This window comes from Galendromus occidentalis, unplaced genomic scaffold, assembly GCF_000255335.2.
Source record: "Galendromus occidentalis unplaced genomic scaffold, Mocc_1.1 scf7180000077524, whole genome shotgun sequence".
Taxonomy (NCBI): domain Eukaryota; kingdom Metazoa; phylum Arthropoda; class Arachnida; order Mesostigmata; family Phytoseiidae; genus Galendromus; species Galendromus occidentalis.
Window position 1 is genome coordinate 251,503 of NW_003805512.1, and position 26,263 is coordinate 277,765.

Below are 26,263 nucleotides of genomic sequence, written 5' to 3' on the forward strand. Positions count from 1 at the left end.
ATGAATGCAGTGAGGATTCGGGGAGGAGTCCCGCAACGGAGTTACTCCGTTGACGAAGCACCCTTCGCTCCCTCGTAAGCGCTGAACGAATCGGAAATCTCAATCCTCCCAGGAGGCCACAACTCGGCTGAGCAACGGAAATCAGTGACGTTTCTCCCCATAGGGCATTATTCTTCATGAATTATCTACCCGTCACAACAATGGGCATGCGTTTTTTCCGGATGATCTCCGGGTGAAACTTTGGAAGATATCTGCACGAGGGAACCACCTATCATATTCAATGAATCTCATATCGTCATCTCAAATCCTCATGCTGTCCGCGTCGGAGTCTGCCGCGTTCGACGACGGATATTCCACGAGTGGGGCAACCCCTCACAACACGTTTCGATTCATCCTATCGTTATCATGATATCCCTCTATCTTCATGAACTCCATTAAACTGTATATGCAGCCGTGCGTGCGAAGCTTTCGGTAGAGTGCAGCAGATCGCCTCGCAGCATTTATATCAGAATGCGTCGGGAGGCGATCGTGATTTTTCATGTGCATCGGCTGGTGCACCAGCATCGAGAATCGGCCCCATTCGAGTCAGTTCTCGCAGTCAGCGAGCACGATGACCTTTCTCAGAATCCAGCCCACTACCTAGCTATCTGGATGCAAATATGATCCGCTCCAATCTACCAATATGATCAACAAGGGATTCATTCTATGCACAAAGCGTGTAGCGTATAAGAGAAACACGAACCTTCGCTACGGACTTCAAACAATCCTCGGAGCCCGGAGGCTCACCTTAAAGTTCTTCCTAGGTGTTGCACATTGTTTGTTTTTCAGTCGTGATTGGTAAAATTGTCTCTATCATCACCGTTGTCATTGCAAAACCAGAGTACATACTACATTACATGAATTTAGGTAGGTTGTAAGTTAGAGCTCCATTCGGAATAGCACAACCATTCGCAACCCGTATATCTCTCTTGCTCAATCGGGAATATAGTTTCTAGACACGCCCATGACCTGAATATCGGCCCGAAGAATAACGCGAAATCCATCTGGGAGTGCATCGTCTCGTCGAGGATCACTGCGGAGGAGCCACGGGAACTCCATCCACTGTTGAATTAAAGCGAGGGCGGCAACGACGCAAATTCCTGTTTGTACCACGATAGCACTGTCCGAACGTCCGCAAAGAAATGAACCGTCTCGCGGTCGAAGAAATGTGAAAATCGACCCGACCCGAGTCGATCGAGTCTTTTCGGACAACCTAGCACAACCTGCGACTCGAAGGTGTTCCGCAATAGGCGTCGCACCTCGTCGTCTCCTCATTCACAAACCTTGACAAAGCGTCGCGATCTCATCAGGAGTACTCCAACTAAGTATATTTGCGTACCAAACGTGTATTGCACCGCATCCTACTACGGCAGGAGTTTTTTCCGTCTCCGATGGTTCTTTCGTGAAAAGTCTCCACCGTACCGTTACGTAGGTATATATCCGCTATCCGCATGGGGAAATCAATAATTTTCTTTCCTGGGGGCCACCGTTCCTTTCGCATGAGCAGCAGCCGACCAATCGGCTGGGTAATTGTCGAAATATTCATCTAGGCGCTGTATCCGGTCGCTAGAGCTTCAGTGCGCGCCGCTTTTCTGGGTGTGTCGAGTTTATCCGCTTCGTCCGTGAATTTTTCCCGGGGATCTATGTCGTTTGTGCATCCTTCGGATATTCATCTCGTAGGCGAATCTTCCGTCGAGAGTGCCTGCGACCCATATCCGCTCGAAACTAGGCTTTTTGCTGAAATTATTTGAATGCTTTCAGTGAGCATCCGCGATCACCAGCATCCAATTGGCAATCGGATGATACATCTCAAATATAATGCTTATAAAACTCACGCTCGATGCTGTCTGAGGTGTTCGATCGACGGATCATTGTTTCGTCATCCTCATGATCAGATTGAGAGAGAATGGAAATCGATTCCAGATTCTCTTCAATCAGCGGTCGGAGAGGCTTCAGCTTCTGGGCAACTAAAGCAGAGGTCGCAGGAGAATCTGGAAGCGTATGGGGTTCGTCAGAGATCAAGAATGAGTCCGTAGAATGTCCTGATCAGAAATCTCGAGTCGTTCCCAATACTGCATGGAGTTTCATGCCGGTAGCTATAACTCGACGCTAATCCTAATAATATCAGGTCAAGCCTTGGTTTACGTTTCAGAGAAGACTGTCTGTGGTTGAGGTTAAAATTCAAGTTCAGGAAAGTTGGTCGACAGGCAGCTCCTATTGTGGTGTGAATAGGCAGCGTGCATAGAAAAATTCCTGTGAGTTATGCGTCCGTTTCCATCTCCAGGTCGCCCGGGAAGCGACGTTACGACGGTACGGGGCGTGAGGTGTACAAGGTGGGATGTTGCAACCGCTACTCGTCTCCACCTCGGACTACCTCGTGACGGAGAATGAGCCCGGAACCATAGAACGACGAAATGGATTCCCGGGGGAAAATTGTTGAAATTCGCTCTGTGATAGGAACTGCGCAACTTCCGTGTGAGAGACATCGAATGCAGAACTCGTCGGTTCTAGCTCCAAGAGACTGTTCGCAGCTGAGATTCAAAATTTCGAAGGGTAGAGACAAGCGATCCACGTACCGGTCATGACATTGGCGGCGTCTTTCAGCTTGTCCAGGCCATCTCCATAAGATGAGTTATGAGACAGCGTTCCATTGCCGTTCTGGTAAGCGTTGGCAAGAACTCCATTGCTCGTCGACTCGTCGTACATAGACAAGGACATAAGGTTCTGCTTTAACATCGAAGATGTCATGCTGGAAGACATGCTCTGCAAGGGGAGATCTCATTAGTTCCACAGATGAGGAGGGAGATTGGAGAGATTCCCTCACTCTTCGAGAAGGAGCTGTATGAATTCCAGGGAATGCAGATATAGATATACATATAAATACATATAACAATTATTATTCCATCTGTGAGCTGCCAATCGTCATCCATGCTTCGGAAATTTCCGATGTCGATGGATCACGAATCATAATGAATGGATAGTATTTATGGGCGGTTTATCATCGAGTCATCACGAGGCAGAGGCTTTTTTATCCGTGTATTCCCCATCGAAAACCTTCAGAGAAGAAAATTGCAAACGAGGTCATCACCCACCTGCGCTATGTTGGGGACCGAGAGTGTTTTGCGGATCGGTCTGCCTTGGGAATGCAGGAGTTCTTTGACGGCTACATCCTGTCGGAGCTTGTCGAGATTGAGGATGGATTCGACAGAAATAACAACTTTGGTGTATTTTTCGATATACGATTCGCCGTCGGCAGCAACATCGTCCAGGCCTTGGGCAGCCATGAGCGCTAACGTTTCGCGACCCTCTAAGTCCTCGCATGCTTTCGGAATGGATCCTACGATCTCGTACGTCACCCCTGCAAAAAGAGCATATGCAAGTCTTGACTGGAAGCAGCTGAGTATTGAACACCGGACCAATTGCTGTGAAATTCCGAGTCAGTGTCGAGAATACGGCGGTACATCGCCCGTTTTCTGACGATGATAACTATTCTGGAGCGAGATCAGCGCCAACCTACCTGAGCGGTATAAATTGGGCGATCCGGAGATTCTCTTGCGTATCTTCTCGGTTAGCGTCTGCCTCTTATAAACATTGATCGCGAAGCGCTTCCTCAGGATGATATCAATAGACACCGGATGCGACAGGCGCACCTTGGCTTTGAGAATCAAATAAATCCGGTCTTGGGGATTAGTGGCCGCGTTCAGCAGGGGTGAATCGTGGATCGATGAGTCCCACGCTACGACGACGCGGTTGTCCTCCCCGCGCACAATGGGCAGCGGGAATTGTGCGCTGCCCAGCTCCTTGCAGAGAATCGAGTTGGCGCCGGGGATTTGGGCTGGTTGCAAATTCATGTCGTCGTTGCTGAGATCGAGGAAGAGCACAGGAGTGTGGTGCTCCATTCCGGTAAGGCTCAAGGACGTTTCGGTTTCGGCAGGCGCACCCGGAACTTGGGAGCCGGGCTGCGGGGTGTACACCGCGTCACGTTCTTCCTGAAGGCGCATCCATTGTTCCAAGAGTTGGCGCTCCCGCTCAGTTTCCTGTTCGTTCTTGTCTTCCTTGGCGCTCATTTTGACAAGTTGCTGATGGAGGTACTGCTTGCGCTTGTCCAACACCGCAACCCACCTGTGAGGGAATCAAACCCATCGTTAGACAACGATGGGATCATTGGGGCTCCCCCATTCTCCGGAGATTTCAATTTTTCCTTCTCTAAAGATTTCTTCTTTCAACCATCTTTTCCAGGATTTCATCCATAAGGTATTTTGATGTGCATTGAGAACGGTTGATAGGCAACGTACTTGTCCCGTAGAGTTTTGAGATCGTCGTCTTGGTAGGAATCAAGTGGTTTTTGGAGCGCAATCTTGCGGGCGCAGAGACCTCCGATTGAGACCTGCGTTATCGCCTCGCAACTGAGAGGAAGCGTTCCTGAGTTCGGCGCCGCCGAGACGGATACCACGAGGCGACGCTGCTGTCCTTGCCGGAGCTGAAAAACGCCACCGGTGGCCACGTCGGATCGAGGAGTGACTTCCACCGGAGCGTACTCTCCTTGCTCATTGAGCTCATGGATTTCCAGCCACAGTTCCAACTTCCGCTTCAACTCACACCAACGGGCGGCGAGTGAGTGTTCGCTTCCTACTCCAAGCGATATTCCGTTGCCCCCGAGGTGACCGTTTTGTTTGCTGTTGATGATAAGCTTAGATTAGTTGATGGCCTAATTTGAGAATTTCGGTGATGTTAGCGATCGAGTACATTTTGCCGCGCCGGAATTCATGAGAGTCGGGTCCGCAAGCGGCTCTCATAATTCACGCGTGCAGTTTCTTTCTTCGCGGAAACTCGCGGGTCGCATGCATCACGCGTGCACTCGTTGCTCGAGCTTGTTCCGGCGATCAACCTCGGATCTTCCATATGTGGAAACCAATCATGCCATGCATCGAGCGGGTGCTCATCTTGGATCTCCAGAGGGTGAGTCGGGTGAGACGTGAATCGGGTGAGATGGTGCAGTAGTAGAAGTGCTCGGAATGTGCCCTCTGGCCCCTTATGATCGGGTCAGAGGCAATGAGAGTGAGTTCTCCTTTTTCCACGACGAAGTGACCAACCTGACGAATTTAACCGCTTCCTCGAACTGTTTCCTCTCATGGGCTCCTTTAGCAACCTCTTGACCGGCCTGGTTTATGAACCAAAGAGGACCGTGTACTAGGGCTTGGAACAAAGCTCTGAGAGGATTTAAGATGATCGCACCGAAGGCCCCGTTCGGCGAAGATCCGCACGACGTTCGGAACATCGGAGAAGACGGACGCTGAGAATAATCGATCATCGGCCTAGGGGCGCTCATCGCCTTCATCGGATAGCGGGGAGTCGGTGACGAGGGCGGCGAGTCTACGGGTGCTTGTTCCGAGTCCACAAGCTCCGCATGATTACCGAGCTCCATCAAAATCTCCGATCTGGTCGTGACGGAGTGATCCAACGGACACGAATCACCCTCGGTACTTTGGAAGAGCGTCGAAACGTATAAATAATAGTGATAATAATAGTAATGGAGGCAAGCAAAGCTTTAGCTGTGAGAAGCTGAGCGCATAGCATGTCACCACAAGTTACACTCTGATCAACGCTCCCTCGGAGCCTCGGAAGAGCCAAGCAGCCATGTGGGGCATACGGAGAAAAGACGAAAATCGACTGGCCAAGCATATAAAATCATCATCGGTAGAACAAATTAATAGACAAAGAAATAGATGAATGAATAGGTATGTAGTTGAAGACCGGTAGAGTACGCGCGAGTGACGATGCTCATCGCATGCTAGATCGGCTCGCCCGATGTCCAAGCTCAGTTTCCGCCAACTCAGGCTCCCTAATGGATTGACATTCGAATTCGCAAAAAAAAAGAGTCAGAGCTTACCATACTATCTGCTTGGTCGATTCTTCCGTCTCAATGTGCTGCTTAGGCTGGCTGGAGAATCCGGAACTTGTGTGCCCGAACACCTCGACGCTGAGCGCGCCTTCGAGGCAATACTCCACGAAGTCCTCGGTTACCGCCAGATCGAATTCCTTGGTATGGTCGAAGCGTATGACTGATGAGGATGATGATGATGATGACGACGAAGATGAATTCGATGACGATGATGTCGACGGAGGGATCTTCGGTGGATTGTGGTGAGTCCCCCCGCCCGGAGCGTCCTGGGCTTCGTCCAAGGGTGCGACGGTTACGTTGTTGCCCCAGAACGAATACTGGCAGAAGACAAAGTTGCAAAGCGCGGAGGGAATTCCGGTGGCCTCCTTGATGGTCACCCGGATGCGGACAAAGCGTTGCGATGCGGTCATTCCGTCTACCGACGTCGTGCTCGTCTCCAATGCGGCCTGGCCGGCGGCTCCGTTAGCGACCGCTGTCGTGCTGCTGGCAGACGCGTTCGGATGCGCTGAAGAATTATTGTTGTTGTTGTTGGAAGAGTTGGTCGTCGAGCGCTCGTTGTTCGAAGACGATGAGGAAGAACAGCAGTCGGCCACGCGATCCAGGCTGCCCTGAGTTCGACAGATCTCCATGTGCAGCCGACCCGCCACCTCCCCCTGCTGGCTGATGATTGGTACTTGGTAAGCCAGCTTGACATCATGGAACACCGCTCCGAGGAACATGTTGGCCACTCCGACGAGCGAGTGGTTTTCCTGGGACTCAAAAAACGGATCCAGATCTGTGCGCAGCTCGGGGTTGGGCGGAAGCGAAGAGCCGCTCTCGTTGAAGAGCTCCCGCATGTCGATCAGTTTGTTCTCGAGTTTCTCCATCGACCAGACCTGCGAACTCATACCTGGCCGCGAAACCAGAATCGCTGGCTCGGACACGAACGCGCTCTTCTTTCGGTTGGGCGTAAGATTCGCCGCGGGAATTTGCAGCGTCACTCGGAACACCGTGTTCTTATTGAGCTGCTCCGACAGCAGGTTGGCCTCACGGACTAGGTCGTTGGCGCTCGCCGTTTGTTCGCGAAGTTTTGCGAGGCTAACCTTGAATAGATGATCCCGTTCCTTCGCCCAACTTTCCTGCGCAGCTCGTTCCAGACCCACGTACGGAGCGTACGGGGTTGTCGGTGACATCTGTTCGCGGAGAATCTGAAGTTGCTTCTCGTACATCTGGCGTTGTTTCTCCAGAGCGAGGTTCTTGTCTTCTTCGTGCTGCCGTTCGAGGGTGGCGATCGCCGTCTGGATGGGATCGTTGGAAAGTTCCTGGAGCATGAGTTCCTCCCGAGCGAATTGATAATCGATGGGCGGCTCAGTCGACTTCTGGGCAACTTGCTCGGCCGACAACTGTTTCTGGGGGCACGTGACGCGGAAGAAGTGGTGATTTCCCCAGAAAATTCGGTCACCGTTCCGTAGTAACCGTCTCTCGCTGACCACCACGCCGTTGACACAGGTTCGCGCACCATCGATCGGTTCGATCCAGAGCTCCTCACCGTTCTCGATGAGCAGACTACAGTGTTCGTTCTGGATACCGATACCGAATAGGTGGATGTCCGGCTGGACGTTCGGTCGCTCGAGCTCGGGCCGTCCCACGAGCGTTCGTTCTTTCTTGATGTTGAAGAGGAGCATTTCGTTGAGCGAGGGATCGGCGTTCAGGTTGACCAGATAGAATTTGTCGCTCTCGACCTTGATACCGTCGGCTTCGACCGATATTCCCATTTTCTCGAGCGCCTGCTGCCGCTGGATGTGGACCTGCTCGGTGTGTTTGACTTTCTCCTCCCACGGTTGGGATATTTCTTTCATCAACGATTCGCTCTCCTCGAGCCGAGCCGACACATCCGCGCTCTGGGCTTGCATCAGTCGGGCCTTCAGCTCCTCGACCTGCTGTTTCAGTTGTCGGATGAGTTTGGCGTTGGGGTCTTCGTTGACGACGGCGTGGTTCACGATCCTCTTGGCGCGGTCGGCGTACCGTAGCGTGGACAGCGTCTCCTCGTAATTGTCCGCTGCGGGACTTATCGTCGCGACCATGACGGTTTTTGAGTTGCCTCCGAGTTTATCCTTGAGGAGCCACGTCAAGACCGAGTCTCGGTACGGGATGAATTGGCTGGACGTTTTGCCCTCGGCTAATTTCGAGATGACCATTCCCAAGGTCGTCAAGGATTTGTTGATGTTTGAGCCTTCCTTCAAACGATCACCCACGGCCCCCGTCTTCGTCGCTCGTTCAGAGCCGGCCAAATCGACCTGAAAACATGGCGCACGTCTTGAAATCCGACTCTCGCTATCCGGGAACGTGATCGGGATCGAAACGATAAGTTCCAGGTAGGGATTGCTAAGGTGATCGATAGAGAGGGACTTACCAGACTCATTTTCGACATTTTCTCGCCTTGCGAGTTCGTCGTCGGATCGTTTATCGTGCAAGTAAGCGTGATGTTGAAAACAGCGTGCGATCTCGAAGATTCGGCATTCATATTCGTAAAGGCTACCGTTCGGCTCTTGTTGCCTTGAGCCATGAGCTCGTTGATCTGATCGTATGAGGTAACGGCGTGTTTGGAAAGATTCTCGACATAGGTTCCTGGCGGGGAAAAAATCCGTTGAGACAAGGCCTTCATGGAATACGTGGATATTCGTGATCAATACCCATAGGGGGAAGGGACGTGGCTCATTAATTACAAAAGACATCGTTCGCTCCTCCGACATTCCCGAAATGGAACAAGTTGAGACCTGCGGGTCGGAGCCGAGCATCCTCAAACCCACGTCTCGGCTCAGCTCGGGAGTCTTCGTCGAATCGAATCGAAGAACATCCTTGACCAGGATGTTATTCTGATCACGTATTTCATCGAATTACAACGACGGCACTTATCGAGCCGCAGTTATTTCTCTCGGTGGGCTCGTTTCGTGCGATATGTCCTCGAGTCGAGGCATAAAAAAATTCGAAGCCAGGAGTAGATCCGCAGCTTAGCCGATCCGACCCCATGTGGAACTCACCCATGATGTTGTGCTCCCTAACTCGAAGCTGCTGTTTGCTGCCGCTGATGTCGAGAAGATCATGGACTTTTTCGTTATAGATTTCCATATAGGAAACTTCGACCTTATAGCTGACGTTCGAGTCATCGTTGCTGGCTATTCTTTCGAAGAGATCGTCGCACAAGCGAGGAATCAATCCTTTATCGTCTTTGCAGCCCATCATCGTGTAGGATTTCCCTGGATGATCGAATACGGCGATCAGTTGACTATGATCTAAAGTACACCGGAGGCGAGAGCTCCGTCCCGATTTCCCGCAGGAGAGAACCGGCTGCCTGATTCGAACTACTCAGCTATCCGTTTGCAAGTCGCACGTCAGAGAATCAGTCAACAAAAAGGGGTGAAAAAAAAACCGGTGATGAATGAATGTACGCGCGATCCGGGTCGACGAGGAACTTACCGGAACCAGTTTGGCCGTAGGCGAATATACACGCATTGTAGCCCTCGATGGCGTTGTCGAGCAGGGCGGTTCCGATATCGTGGTAAACATCCTTTTGTGATGCGAAGTGAGAATCGTCCGGATTGTAAGACCAGAAGCAATGATCGAACGCGAAGGTCTGGAAAAAACAAGGAGACACATGGACGGCCATTCGACGACAATCCCATAATCCGCCGATATCTAGGGGGAGCGAGGGAGGATCATGGAGAAAACAAGAATTCTCATGCTCTAATGGAGCGCTCGACAGCTTCCGTGATCCGCCTGTCCACTTCGGCCAAAGAAATTGATCCGGGGGCTTTTTACAGGCGTCGGGTATAGCAACAACAGCTCAGGCTCTATCAGCTATAGTCGGCCACAGGTCCATTCGGAAACGACCCGCTTCCGCTCAGAGGGCTGGAGGCAGACTCGCTCGAAATCGAGACTCACTCGGTGGACTCATGATCGATTCCGAGAATGACACAAACCTTTGGCTGCTGATGGTTCGTCGCGGAGCTCTTGTACAGGATGGTCTGACCCTGTTCCATTTCGACCACACATTTTGTCCCGAGACTTTGCTCTGGAAAGAAGAAAAACGCTCTAAGTGACGATGCCTCGGCGGAAAGACTTCTCAAAAGCTGTGAGTCCACCTGGATTCGGGAGAAACTCGGCGGTTCATAAAATTGATCGGGCGGGGAAAGGAGGGGATGGAATGGAGTAGGTGCTTGGTGTTTTCCTCATTTCCAACAGTTTTTCTCGTCTCAATTTCTGTGTGCGACATCCGTGCAAGCTCGATCGACAGTGAGCTTTTCTCCGATTCGAGGATCTCGAAGCGGAATATGGCGATCGGAATGAGGGTGTTTCTCGCGCTGTCAAACCGAACGTAATTTTTCCTCGGGCTGATCCGATAAATGGCTTTCAAAGTGGCTCAGGGCGTCCGCGACCGCATCGTACGTACGTAAAACGTACGATCCCCTCCCTTCGAGCGGCGCCGTAGACGTTTTCTTCTCTACGAAGGTTCCGAGAGAGGCCACTGCTGCCACCATCGTAGACGTCGTTCACGTTTGTTGTTCGTAGATCATTGCTGTTTCCTGGGAGGGCTATCTTCCTTAACATGTCGAATTGTCGGAGGCAGGCCGCCGCATAGAACCCGCACGGGAGACGCTCGATGTAATAGCCGACCGGAGAAAAATAAAACATCCAATACCGGTCGGTGGAAGTCCACTTAGGCCTTGCCACTACGAGAAGCCGGAGAAGCGGGAGCAGAATAGAGAAACTCCTCGGAATTTCCAAATAACCCTTGGATGGCGATGAATATGGGTTTGCACTTCGGAATCGGTACCGCTCTCCCGTTTTCGCAATGTTGACGTCCACATCAAAGAACAATAGCCCGATGAAGATCAAGGCCAAAGTTCTTTTGACGCTGTGCTTCTATTCGGGAGAAGCGACCAGAGCCAGCTCCAGCTGCATCAGCTGGCACAGCCGGGGCACGGACGCTACATCCCATCACTCGAAGCGATTCAATGGAAACTTCCTTTTCCTCCCGTTCGACTTTCTTCCAGATCCGTTAGCTGTGACAGTTTTATTCGACAACAAACGACGTTCTCGAGAGAAGAACGCCGTTCTTGCGCCACGACGCGACGATGTCATAATCGAGACGACTTCCCTCAAGACTCGTGACTCTCAGGCTTTGGAACACTTCAAGCTTTCACTCATGTATCGCCCGTTCAGGGCAAGGCTCCCCGTGGGTTTCAGCTTGAAGCTCTCCGTGATACTCGCATGAGGGGGAGACTCGGAGCGCGCACTCTACATCAAGGGGCTCGACCATAGGAAGATTGCTCCGAATGGGATAAAGTCGCTTCGGCGCAAACTACCGTCGAATGGCGACATGGTTAGCGGGACTCTGGTGCTACAATCGTCGTCAAACACCCCCTAGTGCGGTAAAATACCGTCAGTCAGATCTGTGACCCACTTCGCCTCAACGACGCGGGATCAGCTGTCGGCGACGGCGGCGGCGGTAGCAGCAGCTCTGGAGCGTATCGCTTTCGAAGATACTAGAGCCAAAGGCTTCCAGAAGCGGAGCGAGGTAGCGAGCAAGCAAGCGAACAAGACTCGCAGCTGAACGAGCTCACAGCTAATGTGGTAGTGGAGGAACGAAATGAATGAGCACGTGAGTAAAGGGATGAATGGAGGCATTCACGGGAGCGCTTATATTGCGCTGGGGAGAATTCGCTTGAAGTGTTTCCCCTGTTCGGCTGCGTTGAGTGTTTATAATTCCATGCCGTCCCCCGATTTCGATGCCTCAGAGCCCAGGAGGGACCACGCCGAAACATTATTCAATTTTCCACCGGCTGGACGATCCATCGCTCGAGTCGAGACCCCGGGCTGTGAGCGATCGTTTATTCATGTATCAGAACCGACGATCAATTGAAGCCGGGCGGCATCGACCCACGCTTCGAGATACCCATTCGGGACCCCTGGCTTGAGCGAAAGGTGATACACATCGGAGTAAGGATACGATCTCGGACCAAACATCCGGAGCATGACCAGCATAAACAACTTCCATTCTGCGTGTCGACGAATTTCCATACGATCGGCCTTGTTGAGCACCGCGCCCTACAAGAGGTCGGATCGAAAGTGTCCTTTTCTTATCGGGAAGGAAGAAAACAACATCCGCCTCATTTGACAGCGGAGGGTCCGTTCTGCAAAATATTGAGCTAGTTCTAAAACAAGCCGAAGGCGAAGGATGGCGTCAACGACTGAGCGAAAGACACCCTTTTCCCAAACTCCAGAAAACCGTCCATCAGTTTCTCATTCCAAAACTCGGAAGTGAGCGGCTACCGGTACAGAAGAAAAAATCCTCAGGAGAATCAGAGTGATCAAGTGCCTAAGTTTACCAGGGACAAACTTTTTTCGCACTAACTAATTGCACGTTTCTCACAGTAGAATCTGCTTCAATGACTTTCTGATCCCCAGAAGATAGTTATAACGACCAGAGAACTAGTTCCAGCGGCGGCGATGGAATTCCGCGTCAAGGCATCTCAAGAACGCAAGCTTAACGCAGAGCTTACAGTCGCGGATTTCGCGGATTCCTCGAAGCGTTGGCGTTCAAAGACACCGTTGCCAGCGAAGCTCTTCGACTTCTAGGTTCACTGAAGCTGCAGTCGCGGACTCAACGAGAATTCTGAATTAGTCGGCGCGTTCCTGTTCCTGCCCCCATTGCTTCGGCAGCTTGAGCGGCCCGGCTGCTGGTCGGCGGGTAAAGCTCCCATTCCTTGAAACTGTAACAACGGTTTCGCATGACGAGCGCAAAACCACCGACTCAAACAACATTGCTCCGCTCATACCACGGTCGCCGACTTGACTTGTATCCGACGAGAGACGATATCGAAGCAATGAATCGATGACGGCGCGTAAAAATATTCTATGCATGAGAATTCTCGGCTCCAACCGGATTTTTCGTAGCTTCGAGCGAACCATCCTCATCGAGGGGAGAGGGGATTCTTACTCGGTTCCATGCCAGAGAGAATCGTGAGAGTTCCCATGCGCATATTCCGGAAGCTTGGTCGATTCTCCGGAGCCCTGGCTCCACTGGGTCGGAGCTCGTCGCCAAACGTGCGACGTGATCATATTAAAATCAAGGGATTTTGTTATGAGCAATGCCGTGTTTTCGCAATTTCCGATAGTGTGGCTGTGCGATCGTCGGTTGTTTGCAGGTTCGCCACACCCTTTCTGTGAGGAGCAAACTACATTCCTATTTGATCAAGCACCGTGTTCCCCCGTGTTCTAGTTCATTTTTCTAGTCGTTCGGCGCGAAAATTCCCCAGACCGAGGGAAGGCTGAGTGATCCATGAACTAGTTCATAGAGGAGCGGGAAGGAACGTCTCAGCGAGCAGATAATCATGAGAACGATGTCACTGATTCGGAGCGGCGGACTCAAGTGGAAATCTCTTACCATCAAACCAACAAAGCAAACGACAGAATCATCTCGATCTCTCGATAGGGTCTTGTAAAGCTCAACTTCGCTAGACGCTCCGCCGAAGCGACAAGAAGCCGAATAATCGGGAGATTGCTCTCATGTTTAAGATTGAGTCGCTTGTATGAAGACTCATCTGGCTCAGAGCTCGCGAGATCGGCGACTGAGACAGATTCTCTGGAAGGTGAGAGCTCCCGATCATTCTTCAGGACCCAAACCACGGCTCGATTGACGAGACTCCCCGGATATTCGGCTTCTACAGATTCAGAAGCCTTTCGGCAGAGCAGCTCGTTATTGCATAACATTGCCGATGATTATTCCGGGTGAATTCATCCCTGATATCACTTTCGCACCTTGGAGACGGAGCAGAATATTCTGTTAGCAGAAAATCAGCGCGATATCCCAATGGAGAATTCTCATACTCCGACCCGAGTGCGCAGTGAAAAAGTCTGCGGACGATGGGGCCGGCTCTGAATTAGCGATGAGAAATCAAGAGTCAGGCGATTTAATTCGCTCGGCCTCCGAACAGCTCTTCTGAATCATCAACACCCCACTCTGCGCGCGAGCCACCGCGTGATGGGACCTCAAGGACGAAACGAGCAGAGCGCACTCGCTCGCGGACGAGCCATTTTGCGGTCGCTCCCCGAGCACTATCGAGCTCTTTGGCACACGGAATAGGAAATGACGCTCAAGATCCGCCGCGCACGAGCACCTCGCGAAAGGCGCACGAGCGTGCTCTTATCAGTTCATACGTACAATAGAACGAACCGCAGCTGACATTTCGTCTGATCCACCGGTAGGCTAAAAATAGCCGAGCGTATCCTAGATACACCGAGTGCGAACGTTCCACTCGCTTGCCGAAGGATGCCGTGTCGTCTCGGAACGTAAAAGCTAATTGCCGGGATGAGCAGCGTTCGCTTCAATTTACTCGACACGCAACTCTCCCGCCGCTGGAAATACTCGGCAGCTTTCCTGCTTCGTGCTTGGCTGACGGGAGCGATTTCGAAGCACTCCTCTCCTGCCTTCGAATCGCGAAACTCAACTTCGAATTCTAGTTGAAGTTTGAGGCGATTTGTTCCGCTCAGATTGATCCTAAATCTTGTTGATTTCTCGGATGTCGTCAGGTCCTTTGGGAGTTTTCCCCTCCCATCGATCCAGAGTTGCCAATGGCGAGTTTCCTCACTTCTCGATGGTACGCCTCGGCGTGAAGCACTCGTTTTGACTACGCACTCTCAAGCGCTCTCCGCGAGCATCGAAGGCTTGGAGCATGAATCAGAAGTTCGCCGAAAGGTCGCGATACGTCACGCAGTCCCTACAGGACTTTCTGACGCAAAGGAGAACAATGTAAGCATCGGGAAGCGTGCTGACTAAGCGGAAATGATTTGAGAACAATGCCTCGAAACTGGATATAGCCTTTGACCGCTTGAGAACGAATCATATATCGAGGGCTGATTAATGGGGAGTACTTCGAGATCGGTGTGGTCCAAGGCTCAGTGGGTGAATTTTTCTCGAAAGCTGGCCTGATGCAGCTGATTGCGTCATATTCCTGATACACGACGGATCATCATTGCGGAGCCGTAGCGGAAAACGTCGATCGGATCTATGGCACAATGGCTCAAAACTTCTTCCTTCTTCGAACAATCCCTTGATGTTCTTGAATTTTCGAGCAGTCGGCACCATTGTCTAATCGAATGATTCTTGAAGTGGGAATGGATCTGCAAGCCCGAATTGGGACGTCCGCTTCCGAAATTATCCACTGAGGAAAACTAGCATCGATGGTTATTGGATGTCCCCGACCCGAATCGTTTCATCGTCATGACTCCGAGTTGAAGCTTGAGAAGACGACGCATGAGCGAGAAAAGGTCGTCCGACCACTCTTCGGAGATCGTAACGCAGTCGAGAGAAACCCGACGATCGGAGAAACGGTGAAGAAGTCGATGGGATTATATTCATCTTCAAATACTTCGCTCGAAGGGCAAGAAACTGCGTGAAGCCTCGAGCAGTTCGCTCGATGCAAGTGAGGGCGAGAACCTGGGACGAAAAAAGCTCTAAAGCGCAAAAAACATCAGACGCAGGTGGAAGAAAATGAGCTGTCCGTAAGAGCAGATAGAATGCTGTGATGCCCAGGAAGCATTTTCCAGATAAGTCTCGGACTGAACGGAAAAAAGAGGAGTGACAAATGGCTCCGCTTCCTCCTGAAACGCGTTCCCTCTTTTTTCTCCGAAAAGTTTCAAAAGTACTCAGCAAAAACTCGCAGCGCTTTGGATCGGAACAGGACAGGATTTTCCGTTTCGAAATATTCGGGATATTCGTTTGTTTGCAATCGGCGCAAATTCAGTTCACAGACGCTCCGTTGAGCACTGTGACGATGGACAGGCAATAGTTATGAGGAAAGTCGCTCACTACACTGACGTCTTCGACTTCCGACGATACTGGAGAGTCCTTTAGATCGTTCCACCCCCCGAAACGAGATGGTGATAGCTGCCAACACCATGGGCAACCTCGGCCAAGATCGGTGCTCACCGTCGATTACAGCTGACCAGCCGGATTTCTCGCAGCCTTGACATTGTGCGTCGGATGATGGTCGCAATTCACTCTATTCGAGAGCCAGACGATCGCAAAGACATTATCATGGGGGGACACCACCAGAGTCGGGAGACGAAAAGCGACCGAATGATTGGAAAGCATCACGGAGCAAGGTCCCCAGCTCCGACTCACAAGGAAGCCTCGAGTCAGTGTTTTTGGAAAGAGCAGGAATGTATTAGGAGAGTCCAGCTGTCTGACGACGCAGAGACATTGGAGCTAGCTGAAAGATTATTTATTCACTTTCACCCGATCCGGGAGAATCTGCTTTGAAGTCAGACTTGTTGATCTCACAGGACGCGCTTGTTTACAAGTCAGCTGTCTCTGTGTCATGGTGCAGTCCCTGCCGGCGCCGCGATGACGCAGCGAATCAAACAATCTCAGTCACCACAGGGCTCGATACGGGAGCCCCTACCGAATTTCCCTCCCTGATTCTGAGTGGACCCGCTCCCTGACCCTTGGTCGCCTGTCCGATCCTCTCGATGACGTTTGTTTTAGCCAGACGGCTGGGAAAGCGCTCTTTGTCCTGGACAGCTCACCTATTCACAACCACTGAACTTTATCTCGTTCATTCTCACAGATGCCCGAGAAACCCAGTCAGGGAAGTTTCCTCTTCGGTGCGAACTTGGAAAGGGAACGATGAGACGATATCAAGCAGGAAGATCCCTGCTCGGGGACGATCCGGCTCACGCCTCCACGAAATCATCGTCTCTACTCTGATCCAGTTGGGAGCATCATTCATACTCAGATATAGTCGATGGGTATTTCGCAATTTCAATTTCCGTTCAGAATCATCAGCTGTGGTTTTCGTCGGTAATCCACGAAGATGCGAAAGGCGCTCCCCGACTCAGTCAGTCATTCAGTCAGTCCGTGCCTCAGCTTGCCACGCAAGCAGCTTGAGCGGGGCGGTTTCAGCAGCTTGAAAATCTTAGAAAGCGACGCGAGGCAACATTGCTTTCCGCTGATGATAGAGACTCGGTCGTGGACAGCGCCGTCGTTGAAGCCAACGTCGTCGGCGTTGTAGTCGTCGCAACTGTAATCATCCTCGGCGTTGTTGTCGTTTTCAGCAGTGAATCGGGTCTTCCGTTCGCGTTCCAACGCGTTTTCACCCCGACTCCGTTCTACATCCGTGGTCTTAGGAACAGAGTAACATTGTTCACATCCCCGTGTTGTATCGACAAATGTTTTTACGCTTAGACAAACAAAAGTTCGACGAAGTACATTCGGGCTTTTCCGTCGGAAAAACTCGCTGTCGAGAGGAGGAGGAGGAGGAGCAGCAGCCACAAAGACGCGCTAAAACCACGAAACGCAGCTCTCGATCTGAATCGGACTCCTGCACGATTCGATTGCATGAATGTACGAGATTTTGATTTGAGCGGATGGACAATCAGAAAGAAAGCTTCGCCCACAAAAAACGAGAACGGCCTACGCTGGGAAGAGAAGCTTAGCATTTCGGACAGGAAAACCAAGTTGAGAAGCTTCGACATTGAAGCAGAAGTTGAAGTCTATTGAAGCACACGAGGTGCTATACCACCCTTTCAGCGTCCGTGGCCTAGTCCCTGATTTTGAATGACAATTGATAATTACATGTGAACTTGGACTGCGCTACGGAACGGTAGTACATTCAAGCCCAGGAAAGTCAAACATCGAAGCAACAAGCGAAAAGGGAGACCTTCAAACACACCTGCTATTACCAGCCGTAGTTCATGTGCGTCTGTATGTGAGCGTGTGGGTGTGTGTGTACTTCGCGTCCGATCGAGAACCTTTACCGATAGCGAACAGCCTCACTGTGAACGCAGTCAGCATATCTGTATGCTTGACCGACGAGAACCATTCCGGAACCGAAAGTACGACTCACAAGATTTGGGAATCAGCGATGAAAATGCTTCCCTCGCGATCGATACGAGCCAAAACTGGATGGGGCCGGCCGCCGAACCGGGAATAACAATAAAAATTCAATGTACGGTTCCGGGGCTATCGGTTCCCCGTGTATAGCTCGCTGGATGACGGGAGACCGCAACACGAGGAAAACGATAACTCACGGAACGTCTACCGACTTACGTCACAGAGTCGAACTGAGAAGAAACCGGCGGGAAAATCTTCCAGGATAATTCGTCGTTCCTCGAGATGGGATTCGGGCTCTCGTTGGAAGTTTTTCTCCAGCAACGTACAAAAATAGCCCGACAGAGAACTAAATTTATTTTTCTGTTTTTTTTTTCGCATAGCGTCAAAAGTTCATCGGAAGCTTCATTTCGGTGGACGAAGGGAGCGCTGCAGACCTTCCCGCGGGTCAGCTAGGTCGATAATTCGGCAAGAAAAACGGAGGAGGAGGACATAAAATATTCTATTTCATACGGATCGCTTCCGTAGTTATTGATTGAGCTTCCCTCCCTCAGTGGGAATAGGCTGGATCGCTATTGATGAGCTCCGACGAAATCAGTCAAACAGTTCAAGGATCCAGCGCCGGTCTCCAGACTGACGAGCTGCTGTCTCCAAGAAGCCCGCATCTGTCGTCCTCGAGCAAATCAGTATAACCTCACATAGTTTTGATTTCGATGATGAGCATCGAACGAGTACGACGAAGCGTCTCGAGGAGGCTCCGACCACCATACTGGCGGTGATCGGAATAATTTTCAAAGTGAATCAGGATCTGGAAGAGTGAGCGTCCGCAAGAGCTCCGTAAGGATGCTCCGAAATCGTTCTGATACCAATCACGCATCTCGCAACCCGCGCTGTCGCACGTTCAGGAGCTATCTATCGGCGGTTGCCAAAGGGAAGGTCTTCGCCTTGAGAATATTCAATAACTCTCATCAACTTTTAGAAGATGGTCTGGTCTTGGAGATGTCTGAACAGCCGTCTGCTTCACACAAGGGGTTCCCCAGCTGACGGAGTCGCCCTCAAGGATCTATCATTGATTGTGCAAAGAGAAGGAAACACCAGGTACACTGATCTGCGAAGAATACGGTCTTCGTGAACCCGAGTCGGAGAAACAAAACAGGGAACGAGTCCTTCGTATCTCAGAGCCGACCCAGCGTCAATCTGAAATCCGATGATCGTTTTACGCATATTGCGCTGTGCCACGGAGACGAATAAATGACGTCCACGGAGCTATATTATTTCCGTGAACATTCGACGGCGAAGGTGCTCGAAATAGCGAGTCTTTGAAACAAAATCGTCAGCCCCGGCACAAACAACCCGCTCGCGATGTCCATTTGATGGGGGCAATCTTCCACGAATCCGGTCAAAATGAATGAAATCATCGTCAGCAAGAACAACAGCTGCAGGTGAACCTGGGTGACAAAATCCACGGCAAAGATTGTCTCGAGAAATTTCTCGGCCTGGTCTCACAATTCCTGCTCCAGTCAGATCAGGGGTATTCACTCACACTCTTTGAAACTACCCAGGAGACGGGGCAGACATATGGCAATGATTCGCTGAAGGCATTCCTCGGGACCGGGAGGGTCAGGAATTCTAACCGAGCGAATGTTCTCCACTGCACTTTCTCGGAGAGATTCTCTTTCGTTGACACCTCTGGTGTTCCGCGGGTCTGGACGCGCGGAATTTTTGTTGACAGTGATTGTCCACCGGAACGAAGCGGGGGTCGGAATGACAATCGCAGACCGCCTGTCCTATCGCTGCTCAAGTCAGTGTTAGCATTCTAAAAATTTCTAGAAAGAAGCCTCTCGTCGTTGGTCGGGCACCAACGAACCAATGCCAATGCAGCCATAACGGCACTTAGCGGTCGACCGGAGTGGCCAGCGCGCTCCCTTGCGTTTCTCGTCTGTCCGACCGAATGACTGACTGACTGGCTGCTGGCTTGCTTGCTTGCCGAGGCAAATTCCAAGAATAAAATATTCTGTTGACCTAAAAACCTCAAGGCGCCCAAGGCCCACTGCTGTCGAAAGTTCTGGTGAAACTTGGGGAACTTCTTGCGGACCACCGCGATCTGCGGGATACTTCTCCGAAGTTCTGAGGCTGAGAAATGCGCTCTCCGACCACTGAGCACCCTCCGACGGTCCGAGAGACCGCCCATGCCACCGACTACTGACTGCGGCCGTCAATGGCGTCGTCACCACCACGATTGCTACTGCTGCCGCCTCCTCAACTTTCCAATCGGAAAAGCGACAGAAGAAAGAAACCTGTCGTAAGAGCCGTCGGCGGATGCCACTTGTTCTTGACGTCAGGCAGCGAAAAAAGAACACGCGAAAAAGGACTTGTCCGGATGTTAAATATGTTAAATATCCGGAATGAGTGGCTCTACCAAGTCTGCCTGTTCATTTTCCAAGTCGACTCCCCATTTGAGATTCTCGAGCGCCTGCGGCGGTCTCTGCATTAAGGGACTTGAGGAGTCTCGCCACCGCTCCCTTCGGCCAGATGGATGGCTACGAGAGTGCGCGAGCGCTCATCCACGAACGAATGGGGTGAATCGGCATGCCTCGCCACAGATCCCGTTCTGGCCTCCATCAAGTGGGGCAAGGACGCCGGGGGCACATCATTGAGGGCCCGAACGCAACTAGACGACACACGACTAGTAGCGGTCGCCACGAGGGGTTTACGTTGAGTTGCGTTAGACAGGTTTTTTTTTTGCTACGGTCTGACTCCGCATTTAAAGACGCTGCTTTTGAACTGTTTGTTGGATGCTTTCATAGCCGGCTTTGACGGAAGTAACTCCGGGAATTCAGCGTTCGTTCCGATGACTGACTAAGGTGGACTCATGGCTCGGTAAAATGCCGAGAAAGCAGCCAGCCGGCCGGATAGGCGGTGTCGGCGACGACGACGTTCTAACGGGGCGAGTGACTAGCGGTAGAGGTTCACGGTTGCATGTTCGATACGGTCGTTCATCAAATAGACGAGTTTCAAGCACAGACCGTCGCGAGCTCCGTCAGCTGAAATATTCGGCGCGCATTTTCTACAGCCGGCGACGATTGCCCGGTAGAAACACTCAGAAAGAATCGCCGCACGAACAGCTGTGCGCAGATCGTCAACCGCGACGTCACAACGATCGCCGTCGGTGTCGAGTCTGCCGCTGGAAGCGAGCAGCGCTCTATCTCGCCGAAAATCCATGACATGCCAAGTTGAACAACAAAGCAGCTGTTGATTTTTTTCTAGTTCTGCTGGCAGCAACCTTGAACCGGAGGATACGATTCAAGCGGAACAGTTCGTGATTTGCTATCGTCGTCGGTATCGATGGTGGTTGTGGTTTCCTACCAGTGGTGATCGAGCACCTGCCTTTCCTGATCGTCGTCGCCTGCGTTCCCTCGAGAGTCGGAGCTTTCAATCAATCGGGGAACTTCCGGGTTGACAGAATTACGTACGTGCAAATCGCGTGGCTAGGCCACCACTCACCTCTGCGATTGAGTGGCCGCACTCTGACGGCCACCTTCACCTTGTCACACATGTTGATCCGTGTCCTGCAACAGCTACTCGAACGATTGAGCAAGTAGTGTTGCGGCGACGACGACAACGACGACGAGTTTTCCAGCCGTCGACTTGTCTGCCGATTCGAGGCAACACAGTCACACACTCACTCTACAGAACGAACACGACGACGTCAACAAGCTCGGCGACGACGAGTCCGAGCGATCGTCTCCAGCACTCGTCGTAGGCTGTGGGATCCGTCGCTGGTGCTCGTAGCTCATCCCAACCAGTCCCGTTGATGAACTGCATAGTATTCGAACGCTGGTCGGCTATCTGACGTCGATGAGACACATATTCCTGAACGCGGGCTGCTCTTGTCGAGCTGGAGCTGACGGTAGAGGTTCGTTGACGATAGACAAAAACAAAACACACTTCTTTACCCCCTAAGTAGTCCGAAAGTTCTGGCGGCCATCTTGGCACACATGTCCCTTCTGAGTGAGGGCAACGAGACAGCCCTTGCCTCACTGTTTCTCCACTCCACTCCGCATGCGGTGGTCGTCGTCGTCGTGTCGGCGCTGCCGCTGCTGCTGCCGCTGCGCCGCCAGGATTTCTGCCGCTGCTGCCGCTCCTAAGAGGCAACTCGCCGCTACGGAAGCTTCAGCAGTGCCCGAGACCGGTCTCACTCGAGGACCACGAGCCTCCAGATTCGGAGATCATCAATTCCATGAGTCGGAGGACAAGTGCGCTCGAGCTGAGGACTCTTCAAAGATAAGTCCACGAGTCCGGGGTCCGCTCTGGCAAGACTTGATTCGGAGGAGTAGTTCATCCCGGTCAGATAATGGAGGCCGCTGATTCCGAGGCGGTCCTCAGAACTCGGCAACTCAGGTCCAGAAGCAACGATAGGTTCCCAGCTCGGGATCTCCCGCTCGAGATTGAGGCGTTCGAAGAAAGCCAGGCTGCTTCGGTGCAGATTCGGCGGGAGTTTTTTCGAATTCGCCCGCCGTGAGCGAACCTCCTCTCCCGGAGGGGAGTCCGAGGGAGAGGGATGACGGACGGTCCCGAATGTCGTCCGCGAAAGAGGAAGGAAAATATAAACAAGGAACTTGTCAATATCGCTGTTGGCGGGCTGAGTCGGAAAACATACCGAGTGAGATATTGGTTGCGCTTGGCCGACTCGATGCGACCGATTTTTGAACATGCCTCGACCTAAATACCAGCCGGCCAACGCGTTGAAGATCCTCGAGAAGAGACGACGGGAACCCTCACCGGAAATCGCCGCTGAGGTGAGAGATTCGAATCGAACCTTCCCGCCTGGGAGTAGGAAAGCTGAATTGCTTTATGAGCTATCATTCTGCCTGACTCTTAGGGGAAGAAAATTCGCGTGGAGAGCACGGAAAACGAAGCCGCTGAACGCCATTCGCCGTCCCCGCTCACGATTCCATCTACAGTATGCCGATCGCATTCGAGTTCCATAGAATTGTCCAATGTTCATGGAGAAAAGTGGCCGTCTGAAGTCTGATTATATCCACAGTCGACACTCGAAAACGATTCGCCTATCGTTTCGGAGGCGCCTTCGGTCGAACCTTTCACGGAGGACGACCTCAATAAATTCATCACAGAATGGCCAGGAATACCACCCGAGGAACACGATGCGATCTTATATGGAGTCTACGAATCTGCCGTACAAGGCGTAGGCTTCCATGATAGTAGTATAGCCGAGATCTACAGTTTCTTCATAGACACAATACCGATCCGGGGCCAGAAAGTGAGTGTTCGTGATATGATGATTTGAGCGAGATGGTACTCATTCCTTGGAACAGTCGATCGGATTCTCCTTCGGAGTTGTGTCATGCCTAAATGGTTGATCGGGAGCCTCAAAGGGATCAGTCAAGAGAGTAAAATCACCCCGGGCGTAATCTAAGAGAATTTTCCTTATTTCACAGACTCAGGGTAGTGCCTATGTCGCTTTCTGCAGTTGTCAAAAAGCGAAGCTCTTCGATGTCAGCGAGAAGATTCTCAAATCCTTGATAAGATCGATGCGACTTGCGTTGACCCATCCACTGCACCCTGACGATGTTCTCTTTCTCGTGAACAAAATACCCGAGTATCCTGTGCGATTCGCTTCTCTCATAGAAGTACTCGAGGTGAGTCCAACTTCCCACATGGGTCACATTCTTCTTCCGCGGAGAGTCACTCCAAGATAGAACTCTCATTTCGACCCTCCAACTCTTTCCGCTCCGCGTCTACCAGTTTTCCCGATTGGGCTTTTCATCGGCCTCATTTTTTCTGCGTTCCTCGTCCACAGTCGGAGAACCACAGTGTGCGCCTGGATCATCTTAGAATTCCGGATGATGCGAAGGTGCTGGAATCAACCAGTGAGTCTGTGCCTGTGGGCTTCAGGAATGCCTTGGATCTCCTGGAAAACGTCCACCGAGTGGATGTCAAACGACGAGACCTTATTCATCAGGTAGGCTTCTCGTTGAGGCTGAGCTTGACTAACAAGAAGCTGACGAGCGATGCAAGCAATGAAGATCAACCGTGAATCTTCTTTTTCCTCGAAGGTGCCTGCTCTCAAGAAACCGCCGTCTCGATAATTTCCGTTCAATGTATCGAACCCCGACGGACTCAATTATAATAGAATCAGATTCTCGATCGTCGCGTGAAGAATCGAAGAGACACATGTGAGGCTCTCCTTTGCTGACAGATTCGCTCGCAGGTGAAAATGATCCTTGACCACATCTTCAAATCTCGCCGTGACTTGCTCTGGACGCACGGCCGTCCTCTCGCCAAAATCATTCAGAAGCTACAATATTGTCCGGAGTCAGCCATCGGAGCGATCAAATATCTGGCGGACTTTTCCTCGGGGAATAAGGACACCGAAACGAAACGTCGTTTCTCTGCTTACGCGCTGAGTTTGGTTTTCCTCAGTCACTTGGACGTGTTGTCTCCTCGTGTTATTGGCGAACTAAGAGAGATTGTGAGTGGCAGACGCAGTTTTCCTCGGTGTATCCCGTGGCATGCGCGATCGTCGCATTCGGCAATGCTCAATACATTTGCAATCGTCAATGCTCTCGTTTGTGAGAACATCGACGGGAAAGTCGTTTCTTTCATCTAAAAACGATCATCCATCATTTTTCAGATTGATTTGATTTTCCGCGCTTCATTGCCCGGTACTCGGATGGTGAAGGACATCTTGGGCGCATTCAAAGAGCTTCATCGCAATTCCCGTTATGGCTCCTGCTCAGCAGAGGAGGAATCGATTCACAACCTCATCATGGATAGAGTCATGGAGATTATCAAGCACGCGATTACCTACGGGGAGCAGCTCGAAATCGTCAAGTTCCTGGAGGATTTGGGCGATTGTTCCATACCGAACGATCTGTTTTTGTGTCTATGCGAGAAATCAGAGGGTGAGGATCCGACTTGAGAATTTCCTATTCCAAGGCGATTTCTTTTCGAGACACTCGATCGTCCCAAGAGCACCCTTCATGCCCGATCGGTCGACCTCTCATTCCAGGTCCCGGCATCATAAACCGCATCTGCGCGCTGTTGCTCGCCGGCGATAGACCCGCGAGGGATAAGAACATTCGGGCAGCCATCAAGAAACAGGTGGAGCGACTACCCCTCAACAACCAAGTCGTCCGGAACGAATATCCGCACTTATACCAGTACATGCGCAAACCCAAAGTTTGAGTTCATCCCTGACAGGGATATAGTGTGTGGAATCAGTAGACTATGTATATATGCGTGTGAAAAGTCTGTATCCGAAACCGGGGCGCCGAGTTGCCTCGAGGAACAGTGGTGGAGGTGACTTGGCTGTGTATATCTGGCCGTGAGACGTTTGATCCCGGGCGTTCAGAAAGTTCTAGAATCGTTCTAATTCCTGGAAAGCCGAGAACAGGTTCTCCCGGAAAAGCGACTCCCGTGCAACATCGATTCTTAGTCATTCTCAATCGAAGTCAGTCTCTGTTTCCTTCCGTCCCTTGTGATCAGCCATCTTCTCCGATCTTCCCCCACGACGAAGGTTCAGCGCGGATCTGGCGATGATCATCACAGAAGGGAGAAGACTGTTCTATTTTGAAACATCGCTCACAGCGATTCAAAATTGTGTCGGATTGATTCGAATAAATTATGAGGGCGAAGACCGAGAGCTCTAGAGGTAGTCAAAGCCGAAGTCCTCAATCTAGTCTACGGGGAACGCGTTTCACGGAATCGGCTGTCAGAAACATCAGGAGCAGCAGAACATACTCTCTCGTTGCCGAATTGAGTTTTCGTAAGAGGATTCTCCCAGTGGCATCTGTCAGCCGACTCGAGAGCGGGTCGTCAGAGGCGTATCTGTCGCAGCGGTTCGTGCTCAACGACTCGATCCAGGATTCATGCATGAATACGACTCTTCAGGGGCCGAGGCGGTTTAGGTGCGGTTCCTTCCTCGTCTTTTGTGATCAAATGTCCATGTACAAGCTGTCAACGAAAACAAATCCTGATACGAAGAATTATGCAAGACTGTATCATCTCTCGAGTCGATGTCGATGAATGGATTCCGCGTTGATAACATTATAGATCAAGACATGCAACCGCGAGAGTCTAGCATGGGAGTATCACATTTTCGGAGCCTCGCATCCGACGGCATGGTGAGACGAAGTCCCTGCTAACAATAACAAAGGGGGGTGCGGGAGCTGTTGGTTGCTCCGACTGCCAAATGGGAGCTCTTTTAAGAAGTACAGCTCAGTTTCTACGGAACATCTCTCCATTTCCCATGGAAGATATCCGAGTGGGAAGTGCCGCGTAATGTTCTGTCGGTAGCATGACGGAAATTGTAGCACTTACCGGAGAGTAGCTTAGAAGACATCCGCAAGAAAACCTGGGATCTTCGGAAGATTGTGGGTAGAGAGTTTCTGAAATGAACGACTCCAATGAATTAAGCTCTGGAAGCG

The 26,263-nt window shown here is 51.5% G+C and overlaps 2 protein-coding genes across 2 annotated transcripts; one reads left to right on the forward strand and one right to left on the reverse strand.

Moving 5' to 3' along the window:
- Positions 1-1,708: 1,708 nt before the first annotated feature.
- LOC100904150 (kinesin-like protein KIF13A) lies at positions 1,709-21,773 on the reverse strand. Its single transcript, XM_029112657.1, has 14 exons — positions 21,318-21,773; positions 9,901-9,992; positions 9,398-9,554; positions 8,962-9,177; positions 8,334-8,548; positions 5,930-8,217; positions 5,133-5,585; positions 4,335-4,715; positions 3,557-4,161; positions 3,132-3,397; positions 2,616-2,802; positions 2,185-2,250; positions 1,875-2,030; positions 1,709-1,776 (listed from the first exon to the last, which is right to left on the reverse strand). Exons 1-14 carry the CDS (start codon positions 21,367-21,369, stop codon positions 1,709-1,711), a joined length of 5,202 nt encoding a protein of 1,733 aa, XP_028968490.1. The 5' UTR covers positions 21,370-21,773.
- A 654-nt stretch (positions 21,774-22,427) lies between these two features.
- Positions 22,428-25,022, forward strand: LOC100904291 (uncharacterized). The gene is made up of 8 exons (XM_003747663.2): positions 22,428-22,612; positions 22,696-22,776; positions 22,861-23,094; positions 23,273-23,473; positions 23,635-23,796; positions 24,046-24,306; positions 24,469-24,739; positions 24,847-25,022. Exons 1-8 carry the CDS (start codon positions 22,526-22,528, stop codon positions 25,020-25,022), a joined length of 1,473 nt encoding a protein of 490 aa, XP_003747711.1. The 5' UTR covers positions 22,428-22,525.
- The last annotated feature ends 1,241 nt before the right edge of the window (positions 25,023-26,263 follow it).